We start from the raw sequence: 15,335 nt of genomic DNA on the forward strand, positions 1-15,335 counted from the left end.
TTAAATAATTAATAGTAGTATAAGAAGGCCTATAAAGGAAACAATAATAATGATGCAATAATAAGTTTATATGTGCAGAACCTTGCAAACTATCATTCAAAGAGTTTATAAGTTGAATAAATGCATTAAAACTGAATTTTAAAATGCAACAAAATAGGAAAATACACATAAAATATAATATAAGTCTAAAGCTGCAACAATTAATCAATTAAACTGCATTAAATTGAATTAATCCATAACTATTTAGATAATCATTTGATCATTTATCGTCATTTTTAAAGAATAAAATATAAAAAATATCTGTTTCCAGATTCTTAAATATGTTTATTTCTTCCTCTGTGACAGTAAACTAAATATATATTTGTGTTTTGGACATTTAATAAACAGTTATTAACATTTTTAACAATTTTATGGAGAAAATAATAATAAACAGATTAAATGAGACAATAAAAACAATAGTTGTAATAGTTATAATAATTATAATATTTATAATAGTTATAATATTTATAATAGTTATAATAGTTATAACAGGCAGTAAAGTAAATGAACTAGAAATATGATTATAGCCGTCCTATAATAATAATAATAAAGGTAATAAAAGTAAAGTAGAGAAAACTTTATCAGTCTTTAAAAGAATAAAACTGGGAACTAATTAATAATCAAATAAATAATAAACACATAAAACAACATAAAACCATCACTGTTTAATATTATATTCAATTTAATATATAAAACTTTTAAAATAGCATTAAAAGTGATGATTAAAGCTTTTTAACATATAAACTGTAAATAAATGGTTTATAACACATTATAATGTAATTATAAGTAGATTTAATGTGTTTATTAATGTGTGTTTTATTATATTATCATTTATTATCTGTTTAAACAGCAGAAATACATTAATACACATTTACATCACTTATAACTCAGTAAATAGTGTTTTATAGTTATAGTTATATATCTATTGTTTTTATTCTATTGTTATTATTCTACTTATTATTAAAGTCTGTTTAGTTATTGTATATAATTTAGCCCTTAATTACCTATTTGTTTCTTTTATCTTATTGTTTTTTGTATTTGCTGTAAGGCTGTAATTCATCTTTGTAATTAATAAGATATGTTTTTAATGCATTAATCAATATTTATCTATATATCCTATCTATGCATATATATGTTTAAAGTATTACATTTAGAGCTGAAGTCTGAATTATACGAGGCTCAAAAGTGAAACCAAAAGAATAAACTCAAAACTCGTCTAAAGGTTTAAAAACAAGCAGATTAAAATATGAATTATTATATAAACTTGACTATATTTTAAATTTCTGATTTAAAATCTATTTAAATGCTTTGACTTTGAATCTAAATCCATATTTATTTAGGTTTGTTTCATCATTCAGAAGCAGATAGAAGTTAATTATTAGAGACATTTCACCTTAAAATGAACATTATATGTAATAAATCAACATTTTAAGGCCTTTTTTTGCTTCATTAAGAATAAATATTAGCACCAATTATTCTTATAATAAAACAGCTGAAGTAAAGGAGCAGTGATGTTGGTAAAGAAGGATGAAAACTGCTGTTAAAAGAAAAGAGGAGAAAAGAAAAGAAAGAAAAGAAAAGAAAGGGAATAAACGAGTCTGTCGTCACTCTGACTGACATGTTAGTCCTTTTCTCTTTTTTTTAACATCATTTGTAAGTTTGGCTCTTTTCCTTTGATGAAAGCCTTTGAAATGCAGCAGCGGACTGTCATGCAAATGCAGGCCGATAGAGAAGCCTGCAGACCGGGGAGAGGGGGGGGGGGGTGAAGAGGGGGGGGGGGGGTGAGGGGGGGGGGGGTAGTGACCTGGAGCAGAGCTGAGGCTATACTGTTAAATAATGCTTTAATTTAATTGATTCATGTTTTTTGGTAAGTTTGGTTCATGTTGCACAACGGTGGGAATGTGGAGATGATGATGATGATGATGAAGATGATGAAGATGACGAAGAGGAGGTGATAGGTGGAAGTGAAGGAGAAGAAGAAGGAGCAGAGAGGAGGAGAAGCAGGGTGACAGAGGGAGGGAGGGAGGGAGGGAGGGAGGGAGGGAGGGAGGGAGGGAGGGAGGGAGGGAGGGAAGGAGAGATAAGAGCAATAAAAGTTAACCATGTGACTGCGGTGGTTTTTAACGGGCTGGCTGATGGAGCTCGCGCAGAGAGAGAGAGAGAGAGAGAGAGGAGAGAGAGAGAGAGAGAGAGAGAGAGAGAGAGAGAGAGAGAGAGAGAGAGAGAGAGAGAGAGAGAGAGAGAGAGGACAGGTGGAGGTGTGCGCAGGTTCACACACTATAGCACACACACTTTACCTGGAGGTCAGGTGAGCGCGCGAGGCAAGGCTGGATCCGCAGTATGCAGAGGGAGTCCCCTCACCTGGAAAGATGTACGTGAGTTACCTGCTGGATAAAGACCCCGCCATGTACCCGCACCAGAACCCGGTGGGCCGCCACCCGGGACTCAGCCTCAGCCAGCAGAACTTCTCGGTACCGGGTCCGCCACAGTACACTGACTTCGGCTACCATCACCACCACCACGGGCTTGGCAACGACCCGCACTCCGCGCAGCAGAGCGGGCCTGGAGCCGGCGGCTGGAGCCCGGCTTACCCTCCTCCTCCTCCTCCTCATCCTCCTCCCGCCACCCGGGATGACTGGTCGTCCCATCATTACGCAGCAGCTGCAGCCGCGGCCGCAGCAGCAGGTGGAGGAGGGGGGGGTCCCATCACCGGGTCCACCGGGGGTGTCGGTGCCAGCTTGGGGTTCGCATCGGACTTCCCCGGGCAGCCGCCGCCTCTGCTGTCCGCGTCCCTGAACGCACCGGCGGGGCAGCTGTCCCCCGGATCCCCGCAGCGGAGGAACCCGTATGACTGGATCAGGCGCACCTCTGCTCCCCCCACCAACCCAAGTAAGACCCGGGTGACACTTGTTGGGCTGGAAATCTTTATTTTAAGGAATGTACCATCATGTTATCTGCTGTAACACCTGCAGAACATCATTAGATCTGCTTTATATCTCATGTAGAGCACGCGCGGCCTCATCGGGGCCTTTTATTTTAATATCCTAATAATTAACTAATAAAAACCTAATTTAAAACATCTATAACATGCAGACAACACATCTATAATAACTCTATAATATGCATTTCCTTTATGCATCCCAGCAGCCTATAATATAAACTAATTGATCATATTATAAATGCGTTTTTTTAATTCATTAATTAGGTTTTTATTACATTTCTTTCGTGCACGTTTCCGTTTTTCTCCCCAGCAGCAAACACACAGCTGACAGACTGTTCATCATTTTAATATAAAGCAGATATGAACTCACGGTGATACTCAAATGTTTTATCAGCAGCCTGCATGACGGGAACCAGAGGAGACGCGTTCACGTGTTAATTCATTATGTGTGAAACCTGCAGCAGCGTCATAATTGTAGTTATAATTAATAATTATTATTATTATATACTTTGTGTTAATAAATCGGTTTATAAAGAGTTTATTAATGGGAAACCTTTTCAGATAACATGAAATTAATTTATGGCATAAAAAAAAGTGATTTATGGCTTTTCTTCAGAGACAATTATGGTTTAAATAACGTGGATATAAAACCTCTTAAAAAATGAATTAAGCTGCAATTTAGCTGCGTTTATAGCCTATTTATGTCCAATTCAAATGTCATATACTACACTAGTAATAATAGGCTGATAATAATAATAATAATAATAAGACATTTCGCTTTGACCTGATTTTTAGATTTACTTCATTTAATTCAATATTTGTGCTGTTTTATTCATTTTAAGTCATTTTTCTGAATGTTTAATGAGTTTAAATTTGTTTTTTTTAAACATTTAAAGTTGTTGTTTTTCTTGTGATGTGGTGTTAAATAAATACACTTGTCTTGATTCATCCTTATAAATATGAGACAAATCGATCATCGTCATATTAAACATTCTAAATAATAACTGAAACGTCACGTGCGGTTTGTCACGCGGCTGTAACTACGAGGGGTTTTTTCTCGGGTTGCGCGTGAAGTGTCCTGCCGGCTCCTGTCCCGTCCTGTCGCGGATCAAACGGCCTGTTGTCATGGTAATGAGTTGATGTGTGTCTGCTGTGGATGTGACTCCAGGCGGCTCCGCGAGGCCTTTGTCCTCGTGCTTGTCTCTGGGCGGAGAAGACAAAAGCTTACAAGACAGTTCCCACTTTGAAGTGTGTAGAGAGAGAGAGGTGTGTATGTGTGTGTGTGTGTGTGTGTGTGTGTGTGTGTGTGTGTGTGTGTGTGTGTGTGTGTGTGTGTGTGTGTGTGTGTGTGTGTGTGTGGGTGGGTGTGTGGGTGGGTGTGTGTGAGGGGTGAGGGTCAAGCTTCACCTGCATTTGACCCACAAGGTGCAGCATTAAAAATACTTAATTACAAGTAAAAGTACTGCAGTATTATAGTGATGTAGTATGCAGTATTACAGTAAAAGTACTGCAGTATTATGAGTGATGTAGTATGCAGTATTACAGTAAAAGTACTGCAGTATTATGAGTGATGTAATATGCAGTATTACAGTAAAAGTACTGCAGTATTATGAGTGATGTAGTATGCAGTATTACAGTAAAAGTACTGCGGTATTATGAGTGATGTAGTATGCAGTATTACAGTAAAAGTACTGCAGTATTATGAGTGATGTAGTATGCAGTATTACAGTAAAAGTACTGCAGTATTATGAGTGATGTAGTATGCAGTATTACAGTAAAAGTACTGCAGTATTATAGTGATGTAGTATGCAGTATTACAGTAAAGTACTGCAGTATTATAGTGATGTAGTATGCAGTATTACAGTAAAAGTACTGCAGTATTATGAGTGATGTAGTATGCAGTATTACAGCAAAAGTACTGCAGTATTATGAGTGATGTAGTATGCAGTATTACAGCAAAAGTACTGCAGTATTATGAGTGATGTAGTATGCAGTATTACAGTAAAAGTACTGCAGTATTATGAGTGATGTAGTATGCAGTATTACAGTAAAAGTACTGCAGTATTATGGGTGATGTAGTATGCAGTATTACAGTAAAAGTACTGCAGTATTATGAGTGATGTAGTATGCAGTATTACAGTAAAAGTACTGCAGTATTATAGTGATGTAGTATGCAGTATTACAGTAAAAGTACTGCAGTATTATGAGTGATGTAGTATGCAGTATTACAGTAAAGTAGTGGTTTGGTCCTCTGACTGATATATTATTATTATGACATCATTAGATTATTAATAGTGAAGCATCAGTGTTAGAGCAGATATATCAGACATTATCAGTTATAATTGTGATAATTGTCAGAAACTTCTAATAACTTTAACTAATATAACATGACTCATAAGGTTTGGTTCAGTAGTTTAGGGCTGCAGCTAATGATTAGTTTCATTTTATTGATTAGCAGATGAATTGTTTTGTCTATTAAGTATCAGATAATAGTCAGATGTCTTGTCTGATTAAAAGTCCAATATCCACAAATATTCAGTTCATTATGAATAAAAAGCTTAAAATCATTACATTTACTACAACCTGCAAACATTTGTGTTTATAAAATCAGAAAAGCTGCAGATTAATTTCCTGTTAATTAACATTAATCAAGTATTAATTGCAGCTGCAGGTCAGGACCTCACAAGGAGTCACAAAGTGTTGCAAAGAAAAGAAAAAACACATTTATGAGCTTTTTTATTTACATTTATAGTTTTAATCTTCCTGTAATATTTGTCTTCAGTCCTTTAAAATCCTCTGAATGATGAAGAGTTAACATCACATCCTCAGTGTTGCTTTAGGTTCATTCTGTGGTTTGACCCTCAGATTTAAGTTAGGATGATTTTTAAGGTTTGAATTATTACGTCACTGTTTTCAGCTTAAAAAAAAGAAGAAGAAAGAAAGAGTTTGTCGGCCTTGTGGGAAAACTGTAGTGACAGTTTACATAAATCTAAACATTTTAGCACTTAAATTAATAAATAAAGTAATAAAAAGAAGAATTTTAGCACTTTCTTTGTGAGGCTACTGTTGGACTTTTTAAGCTTAATATTTATATTTTCTGCCCACAGTCATTTACTCATAAATACACATTATACACTTTATTTTAATATATTAACCTTCTGACTGATTTAACTGTTTATATAAAACATAAAGTTAGAAATTATCATATTATTCTGTGTTCAATTCAACTTATTATCACAGCTTTTACACATATTATTGGAAATTATGGTCAATAATCTTCATTTAAATGAAGTCTCTCTGTGTGTGTGTGTGTGTGTGTGTGTGTGTGTGTGTGTGTGTGTGTGTGTCTCTCTGTGTGTGTGTGTGTGTGTGTGTGTGTGTGTGTGTGTGTGTGTGTGTGTCTCTCTGTGTGTGTGTGTGTGTGTGTGTCTCTCTGTGTCTATGTGTGTGTGTGTGTGTGTGTGTGTGTGTGTGTGTGCGTGTGTGTGTGTGTGTGTGTGTGTGTGTGTGTCTCTGTGTCTATGTGTGTGTGTGTGTGTGTGTGTGTGTGTCTGTCTGTGTGTATGTGTGTGTGTCTCTGTGTCTATGTGTGTGTGTGTGTCTGTCTATGTGTGTGTGTGTGTGTGTCTGTCTATGTGTGTGTGTGTGTCTCTCTGTGTCTGCGTGTGTGTGAGTGTGTGTGTGTGTGTGTGTGTGTGTGTCTATGTGTGTGTGTCTGTCTATGTGTGTGTGTGTGTGTGTGTCTGTGTGTGTGTATATGTGTGTGTGTGTGTGTCTCTCTCTGTGTGTGTGTGTGTGTGTGTATGTGTGTGTTTGTGTGTGTGTGTGTGTGTGTATGTGTGTCTGTGTGTGTGTGTGTGTGTGTGTGTGTGTGTGTGTGTGTGTGTGTGTGTGTGTGTGTGTGTGTGTGTGTGTGTGTGTGTGTGTGTGTGTGTGTGTGTGTGTGTAGAGTAAACCTCTACAGACAGACTGAAGAGCTTAGTGATTTACGTCTCTTCATTAGCGTCTCGTCTTTACCTGCCGATGGAGAACCAAACTGTTGGTTTAATTTAAAGTAAATGAAGCAGACACCGGCCGTTCAGACAGATGCTCGTCTGACTCGAACCTTTAAACACAGAAACTCAAATGTTTGAGCTTTAATTTTCCCCCCCGCTGACCAGACGGACGGCTGAAACATCTCTGTGTGTTTAGTGTTAATACTGAATCACAGCGTGTTAAAGAGGACTGAAGGCCTTTTAATTCGTGTGTGTGTGTGTGTGTGTGTGTGTGTGTGTGTGTGTGTGTGTGTGTGTGTGTGTGTGTGTGTGTGTGTGTGTGTGTGTGTGTGTGTGTGTAATTTACCTTCATACAATAGTTTCTATTCAATCTTCAGAAAATGGTCAAATAAAAATGAAAGCGTCATCTTTTAGCTTTTATTCTAATATGTGACGTATTTAACCAGGTTTTTTATACATAATTAAAATATGAGAAAACTAGTAACATCAAATTATGTTTTTTTACATATCATTTTCCACTCCTGCCTGTTTAAGAGTTAAATAAATCAATATCAAGTCGTATTGAAACGTCTCCCGTCAATCGATACCTGCAGCTGATTTCTTTTTGCACCCAGAGCTCGAAAATAGGAAAATATGACTATAAAAGACTTTAAAAATGCATTTGTGTAAAACAAATAATAATTTAGATGTGGAGGAATGGTGGCTTCTATTCACATGATGGATATCTGATGAAGAACTAATGGCTCTTTTCCACTATACAGTTCTAGCTCTACTCGGCTCGGTTTGGTACCAGGAACCTTTTCCATTACTATAGTTCCTCCTCAACGTGAGCGGGGTCGTCATAGCAACACAAACACATAACCAATGGAGGACATGGAGGTGATGGTGTACTTGCTGCTGTATGAGGCTTTCTGTCTCACACAAAGCAAGAGAAGAGAAACTAATCTCTGTAACGCTGTTGTTGGTATTTAAAAATGCCGGGTTTGATTCTTGTGTGGGACGGCTCATGACTCTTCCAGTGACTCTCTGACCAATCAGTGGCCGGCAGTCTGTTGACGTCACATTTAGTATCGGCTCGGCTCGCTTTGAACCTCGGCAGAGCAGATACTAAAAAAGTACCAGGTACCAGGTACTATCCCTGATGGAGGAGCAAGAAAACAGAGTCGAGTCGAGTCGAGTCGTGCTGGAACTGTGTAGTGGAAAAGCGCCATTAGTTGGTATCAGAATCACTTTAAGGGTATTAGGATTGGTACTGGTATTATAATATTTTAAATGATACCAACCCTTCTCACTACACACTGAGCTGTTCCTTAAAGAAGCTTCACTACTTGTATAACACACTTTAGGTCCTAGCTGAGGGTCAACAAAGGTCTGTTGGGCCGCCATGTTTGCTTTACACTGATGGAAACCCTGAGTTTGATCTAAAGATGTGTCTGACCTTAAATAAAGTGTAATAGTTTAATAGTACAACTCATTCCTCTCTCAGTGTGGATCTCTACCAGTGACACATGAACACTGAGCAGATAGCGCTCAGTTAAACATGCAAATCCATCCGAGGCAGCTCGTCTATTTGACTACAGAGAGCACACCGCTCCGTCAGTCTGTCCGAGCACTGGATGATAGTTTATGTGAGTAGTTTATAACACATAATATAAAACATTTCCACTCCTTACGCTTCATTGACATTTTTACATAATAACAGTCGGTGTGATTTTGTGCCGTAGCAAACATAGAAGAGTCAGGATTTCTACGTGATGCTGAAGCCACAAAATGATTCATGACCCAAAAATAATCATATTAGATCTCCGTCAGTCACCAAGAATGTTTAATTAGTTGCCAACGAATAAATTAGCCATCAACTATCGATTCATTTTGAGTCATTCTTTGAGAAAAACTGTCCAGTGTGAATATTTTCTGGTTTCTTTCGTCCTCTATGACATTAAACACTCAAAGACGTCATCAACCCAAAGACCCTTCAGTGAGTAAAAACTTAGATGTGATTGTGAAGTTGGAAGTATTAATAAAAGTCACAATGATTACCACAATGATCTTAGACATTCGTATGGTTACTATAACTGTATTTTAATTGTCGGCCAGTCAAAGATTGGATCATTTTATGTCAAAAAACACGAGATAGCCGCTGCTCTTCAATGTGAAATAGAGCTCGTGTCACTTTCATATCATCCAGATTTAGGGTTCAGTATCGGTATTTGATACCTTTGCACTATTAGCCCCAATGGTTTAGTTTTCATCTGCTGTCTCTGGCCAGATGTGACCAGGTGGGGAGCTCCGGTCCTCTGAAATGAGGCCAACGCGGAAGTAACTTAAAACTGCATTCTATCAAAAGGCCACCAGGGGGCGACCGTTTTGGTGTCAAAAGGACTTCCGTCTCTATACAAGTCAATGGAGAATTCACCAACTTCTCACTTGATTTCTAACCTCAGTAAACGTTTTCAAAATGTGTTTATGGTCTCAATCGCTAGTTTAAAGCCTTCTTCAATGCAGTATGATGTTCATTTGGGACATTTTGGCCTCCCTGATTTTATATGTGACGATAAAGCAGGGTATGCATTAGGGCGTGGCTACGTCGTGATTGACAGGTTGATTGGTTCACAGGTTCAGGAGGGCGCCTCATGCTCCTCCTGATGCCCATATAGGTAGAATCCCTGTTTTTATTTTTCCCAGCATGCACCTGACATTTTCAAGATGGCGCTGCTCAGATCCGATACTATTGGCTTCCGAGCAGCAGTCCACAAACCAATGGGTGACATCACGGATGTTACGTCCATTTCTTATATACAGTCTATGATAAATACCCACATCTCTGCAGTAATTCTGTTATAATTGTTAAATCTCCAAGCCCGCTGACATAACCTCGATGACCTCACTGTGACATCATCAGGCTTACAGAAGACATTGTAAAGTCTTTTCACCGTTTTTGTTGTTCTGACCTTTTGAAGTTTGTCTATTTACAGACGGAAAGACGCGGACTAAAGACAAGTACCGGGTGGTTTACACCGACCACCAGCGGCTGGAGCTGGAGAAAGAGTTTCACTACAGCAAATACATCACCATCAGGAGGAAGGCTGAGCTCGCTACGGCGCTCTGCCTCTCAGAGAGACAGGTACACCAACACACACACACACCTCACACATTATTACCTAAGTAAAAAGCTTTTTATTGATTGTGAAATTACTGAAATTACTTTACTGCACGTTTATAGGTTCTTATATGAATCAGAAATTACAGGTTTGAGCTTTAATGTAAAGACATAAAACTGGATGTGATTATTATTGTATTTAACTTTTGATAGTGGTTTTGCATTCAGTTAACTTCAGACTGAGCTCTCAGAAGCTGAAGTTTCTCCTTTTTTTGACTCATTTCTGACTATTTTTAAGCACTAATACATCCACAGTGACTCCAGTTTAAGAGGGAAAACTTTAAAGTTACATAGATAGATAGATATACTTTATTGAATTACAATACAATCATCAAGACTTACTTTCAGTTGACTTCAAAGCCAATATATGAAGTTACAATCTCTGCTGTCATCTGTTTGAATTTATCAAACCAACATCGATGGAAAATTAAAGGATTAGTCTGACAATATATTCTTCATTTTTTTATATTGTCAAGAAATCTGATGAACAACAATGTGTCCATCTCTCAGTACTTTCTGACTTCTTTACTCTGTCTGTGACTCACAGCTCTAAGCCCATTGGTTCCTACTGATGATTTACATCTTTAAAATAGACTTTTTGTATTTGTTGAGGACTATTGTCAGTGGCGGATGAATCTATTGAGCATTTCTAGCAGCAGGATGGTGTATCTGTAAAATATCAACATATTAGCATTGTCATTGTTAACATGTTGACATTAGTATTTAGCCTCACATGGCTGTAGACTCTTTCCTGTGTTTTTATATTGAATCTCTGCTCCAGCAAGACTTTCATTGACAAGCAGTGATCTTTATACCGGAGTAAATGGGTTTAAACATGTAAAGCTGCACTGATTAATAGATTAAACAATTATTCAATTATTCGCCAACTATTGGGCCAATTTTTAAAAGAAAAATGTCCAAATTATCTCGTTTGAGACCCACAAATGTCAATATTTCCTGGTTTCTCCAACTGATTATCTTTAGGATGTGGACTGTTGGTGGGGACAAAACTAGACACTTGAGAACATCCCCTCTAGGGCTGGGTATCAGTACTCAATACCTTTAATATATCAACCGAAATCAATTGATACCAAGTAGTATGGAATCGATACCTGCAATCGATCCTTTTTGCACCCAGAGCTAGAAAATATGACTATTTGTATGGACTTGCTCACAACCAATCAATGCAAGCCTTCTTCTCTTTAATGCAACATGTGATTGGTCCACTGCCACAGCAGCTACAACCCGTCTGTGGTGGTGAAGTCGTGGTGAATCTGAGTTAGCGCGCTTAGCAGTTCAGCAGCCAAGATGCCTCCTAAACGCTCTAAAGTGTGTCTACACTACACGCCTGTTACTATGGATACAAGACAGAGACCTACATGTGTTAATGGGAATCTGATGAAGTACTCAGTTGTTATCAGTATCACTTTAAGGGTTCTTGGATTGATGCTGGTATCATCATTTTTTGACCAAACAACTAATCAATTAACCAAGAAAAATAGTTAGTTTCACCCTGAAAAACAAAAATACTAATGTCTGAAGTATGTGTATCAGCTTTCTGTTAAAACCTGATGATGTTAGACTTCATAATAATCCTGAATCCTCCTCTGATCCAGGTGAAGATCTGGTTCCAGAACCGCCGGGCCAAGGAGCGCAAGATCAACAAGAAGAAGCTCCAGCAGCCGGCCTCCTCCACGACCACGCCTCCCAACGGCACCAACGGCAGCGGCGGCGGAGGAGCCGGCCTCCACGGAAGCGGCGGCGGCGGCAGCAACAGCAGCATCGCCATGGTGACGAGCAGCAGCAGCAGCAGCAACGGGCTGGTGTCTCCTTCCTCTCTGCCTTTGAACATCAAAGAGGAATACTGAGGACAGAGGACGGCGTTTTATTGGATGTCGGGCGATGTCGGGGGAACTGGACTAAAAAAATTCTTCCCCCACAAACCGAAACTTTTGCATCCCGCCTCCTGCTCAAAGAAAGGCAGCAACAGTACTTCTTCTCCCATCAGACTTTTATTGCAGATAAACCCACTTTTTAATTTGATGTCTGTTTGCTGTCTTCAGGTAAAATCAGGACACAGACGGAAGTTCAGCATTTTATTAGCAAACAGACTAACGGAAAGACTTCCCCAAACACATGTTGGTGTGAGTGGACGGCGACTAGGTTGTACACACAAAAAGAAAATATTTTATCCTGAATGTTTTATCCACCAGACACCATGTTTGTCTAAACTTTGCTCAAACAAAAAGAACATAAGAACTTCTAGTTGAGATGCTGAAATGTGTTTAAGATGATGCAAAGACACAGAATATTTCCATTTGATGGAATAATGCTGCCATAAAGAAAAAGGGAGTTTGAATATTTCACTCAGTTTAAACATCACACAGCTTAATAAAGCTGCAGCAAGAAGATACTGAATGTACAGTATATGATACTGTCACACAATGTGGGATTTTATTTTTTATTTTTTACTCTAAAGCATCTTAAAAAGGGGAAATCCATTTTCCAGATAATTCTTTATAAAGCTTGATGATAATATGTTTTTCAAGTCCAACTGAAATCACTCATGTTATCCTTCAGGAAAAAATCAAACACAAAAGAAAGAAACTTATATTCAGTTATCTGTCTACAGAGCTGGAGACTTAATTTAAAAGCAGCAAATCGAATCTTTAAGTAAAGCAATGACGTGTCGTCCTGTCATCGTCACACTGAGCCTGACTGCATCCTGATACTCAACACAACAGCCTCACACTCTGAACAATAAACCACATTAGCTTTATTACTAAACTGTCCTCCTCATCTAACTCACAAACATGAACACACATTTTGTTCTGCAGCTTGTTGAACCAAGCACCAAACACACATTCATCTCTAACGTCAGTAATTAGCTGATTAGTTGCAGCACATTAAACAGTTCGAGGTTAATTTATTGTCATTTAAAAACATGCTTTCACATGAAAAGAACGACATTTACACTCAGGTCTCAGCAGTGTAATAAACTGACAGTGATCATCTAAAAAATCAAGAATAAACTTAATGCAGCAGCAGTTCACAGAGGTTCAGTTAGTGAAATCAGGAGTTTCTCAGGACTCTGGAAAGACGCACTAGATGCTGGTTTGGTTCTTACTCTTTAAAAAAAATCTTCTAAAAAGCATCACACTGTCCATGGCTTATAGCTACATCACTTTGTTTAGTTCAGCCTCTTTCACACATGACGCACTGCTGCCCTGAAGTTATTACCTGGAGGAGCCGTATGTGAGAATGCAAATGTTTGAATCAGTTGGAGCGACTTTACTCTGCCAGCCGCCTGGTTCAAAGTCTGTGTGAAGACTTGTTGTGTCCAGGTGTGAATACAGCAGGTCATCAGCTGGTGATGCATTATTCTGACAGAGTCTGAACGTTCCACTATGAAGCTAGAAGACTTCCTATAAGTCCTTTAAAACACAGAATAACAACCATAGCATACTTTGTGCATCATGTCCTAACCCTGACCCTCCTGCACTCTACCCAGACACCACACCTCAACTAAACTAGTATTTCACTGGGTGAGGGTCTCCTGCTGTGTGTTACATGTTGTAGAGATGGTTGATCTGTTGTCAGAGTTGAAGGATGAACACCAGATGATAATACTCTCACTTTCAGCTGTAGTTTTATTGTGGTACAGGTTGAGGTTTCAGTGCTCCGAAACATACTTTAAACACAAAATCAGCCAGAAGGTTCGGACATGCGTCTTCTCCTATTAAAGTAAACTCTGATTGAGTGTGACGTCACTATACATTGGTCATTACAATCGTCCTAACTTCTCACCATCTTACGGTGCCTCTGATCCCTAAATCCACTTTTCTTTCTTCTAATATAAAACTAAACTATGAACATTTTAAAGGTAAAGTTTTACATGATATCTGACGGCAAACAGAGACGACTAAATGTGACTTCAGTTGGACTTTAAATAAAGAAAATGTATCTCGCTTCATTAACAAAGTGGAGCCGCAGTGACAGGAACAGAATGACTGTCTGTGTCTGATCATAAACACATTATTACATTATTATTATAACCCTCATGTTCCTCTGTGATGATGATTGACTCACATTATCTCTCTGAGCTGACGGTCGAGTTCAAACCAAACACACCTGAAGTGCCTGAAGCTGAATGAGCTGGTTTTCATGTAAATGATTCAATGATCCAAACCATCAGATTTAATCATGTGTATATTTTAAAATGTAATTTGTATTAAAAATAAGAAGCTTTTATTGTAAAGATGAGTGTTGATCTTTTTTAATCTGAACACACATGACGAGGAACATTAATACTTGTTCTCATTTCATCATTTAACACAATAAGAAAAGATAATAATACAAAATGTTTAACAGCACAAGCAGAGAATGACGTTGGCACTTTAAAGTAAAGTTAAGGATTTAGAGATATATTCATTAATTTGAAAATATAGTAAAAGGAGACATAGTGTGATGCAAGTTATTATAGTTTTTATACCACTTTGCAACTCAAAATTATAACATTTATAGACTGATTATACATGAAAATAATCTCTATAGCAACTTAATGATGATAATTAGTAAGAAATTAATTACTTAGTTAATTTAAAAGGCAGAAAACGACGTGTATTAATTTCTTTCTAGATGTTTACTTTGTGCTACTGCAGCTTTTTTATGTATCACAGCCTTCAGTTAAAGAGGAAACATATTCAGCACATCTCCAGCTCTATATTAATATTCTGTGTCTCTACTGGAATATCTTTACATGATTTCCAGTTAAAAACTCCTTATTTATCTTCTACTGGTCCTTTATGCAGCCGCTCAGTTCAGCCTCTGTCTATTAACAGGCCGTTTTAGCTCCTGTCTCTTTAAGGAGCCCCCCCCCCCTCCTCCTCCTGATGAGCCCACTCTGCTCTGATTGGTCGGCTTCAGGAAGCTTCTACATAAACTTTTCTTTTTCTTTACTCCAAAATGTTCAACTTCTCAAATCACATCCGTACATGTTGGAGCTGAATCACAGTGGAGACACCTTAGCAACCGCCTTAGCAACCACGGAACAGAATGGACAACCTTAGCAACCGCCTTAGCAACCATGGAACAGAATGGACAACCTTAGCAACCGCCTTAGCAACCACCTTAATGATCACCTTAGCAACCACAGCGACAGAACAGATGCTAATTTTTGGGCATGCACAAGGAGGAAGTA

The 15,335-nt window shown here is 38.2% G+C and overlaps 1 protein-coding gene across 1 annotated transcript; it reads left to right on the forward strand.

Moving 5' to 3' along the window:
• Positions 1 to 2,366: 2,366 nt before the first annotated feature.
• Positions 2,367 to 12,003, forward strand: LOC133994442 (homeobox protein CDX-1-like). Its single transcript, XM_062433695.1, has 3 exons — positions 2,367 to 2,928; positions 9,951 to 10,099; positions 11,752 to 12,003. The coding sequence occupies exons 1-3, from the start codon at positions 2,409 to 2,411 to the stop codon at positions 12,001 to 12,003; spliced, it is 921 nt and encodes a 306-aa protein (XP_062289679.1). The 5' UTR covers positions 2,367 to 2,408.
• The last annotated feature ends 3,332 nt before the right edge of the window (positions 12,004 to 15,335 follow it).

This window comes from Scomber scombrus, chromosome 14, assembly GCF_963691925.1.
Source record: "Scomber scombrus chromosome 14, fScoSco1.1, whole genome shotgun sequence".
Classification (NCBI taxonomy): Eukaryota; Metazoa; Chordata; class Actinopteri; order Scombriformes; family Scombridae; genus Scomber; species Scomber scombrus.

Excerpts from the sequence above, each read along its gene's own strand:
- LOC133994442 (XM_062433695.1), top strand. The coding sequence starts at position 2,409 with ATGTACGTGAGTTACCTGCTGGATAAAGACCCCGCCATGTACCCGCAC. Across the intron at positions 2,929-9,950 it reads TGCTCCCCCCACCAACCCAA|ACGGAAAGACGCGGACTAAA; the intron begins GTAAGACCCGGG and ends GTCTATTTACAG. Across the intron at positions 10,100-11,751 it reads TCTGCCTCTCAGAGAGACAG|GTGAAGATCTGGTTCCAGAA; the intron begins GTACACCAACAC and ends CCTCTGATCCAG.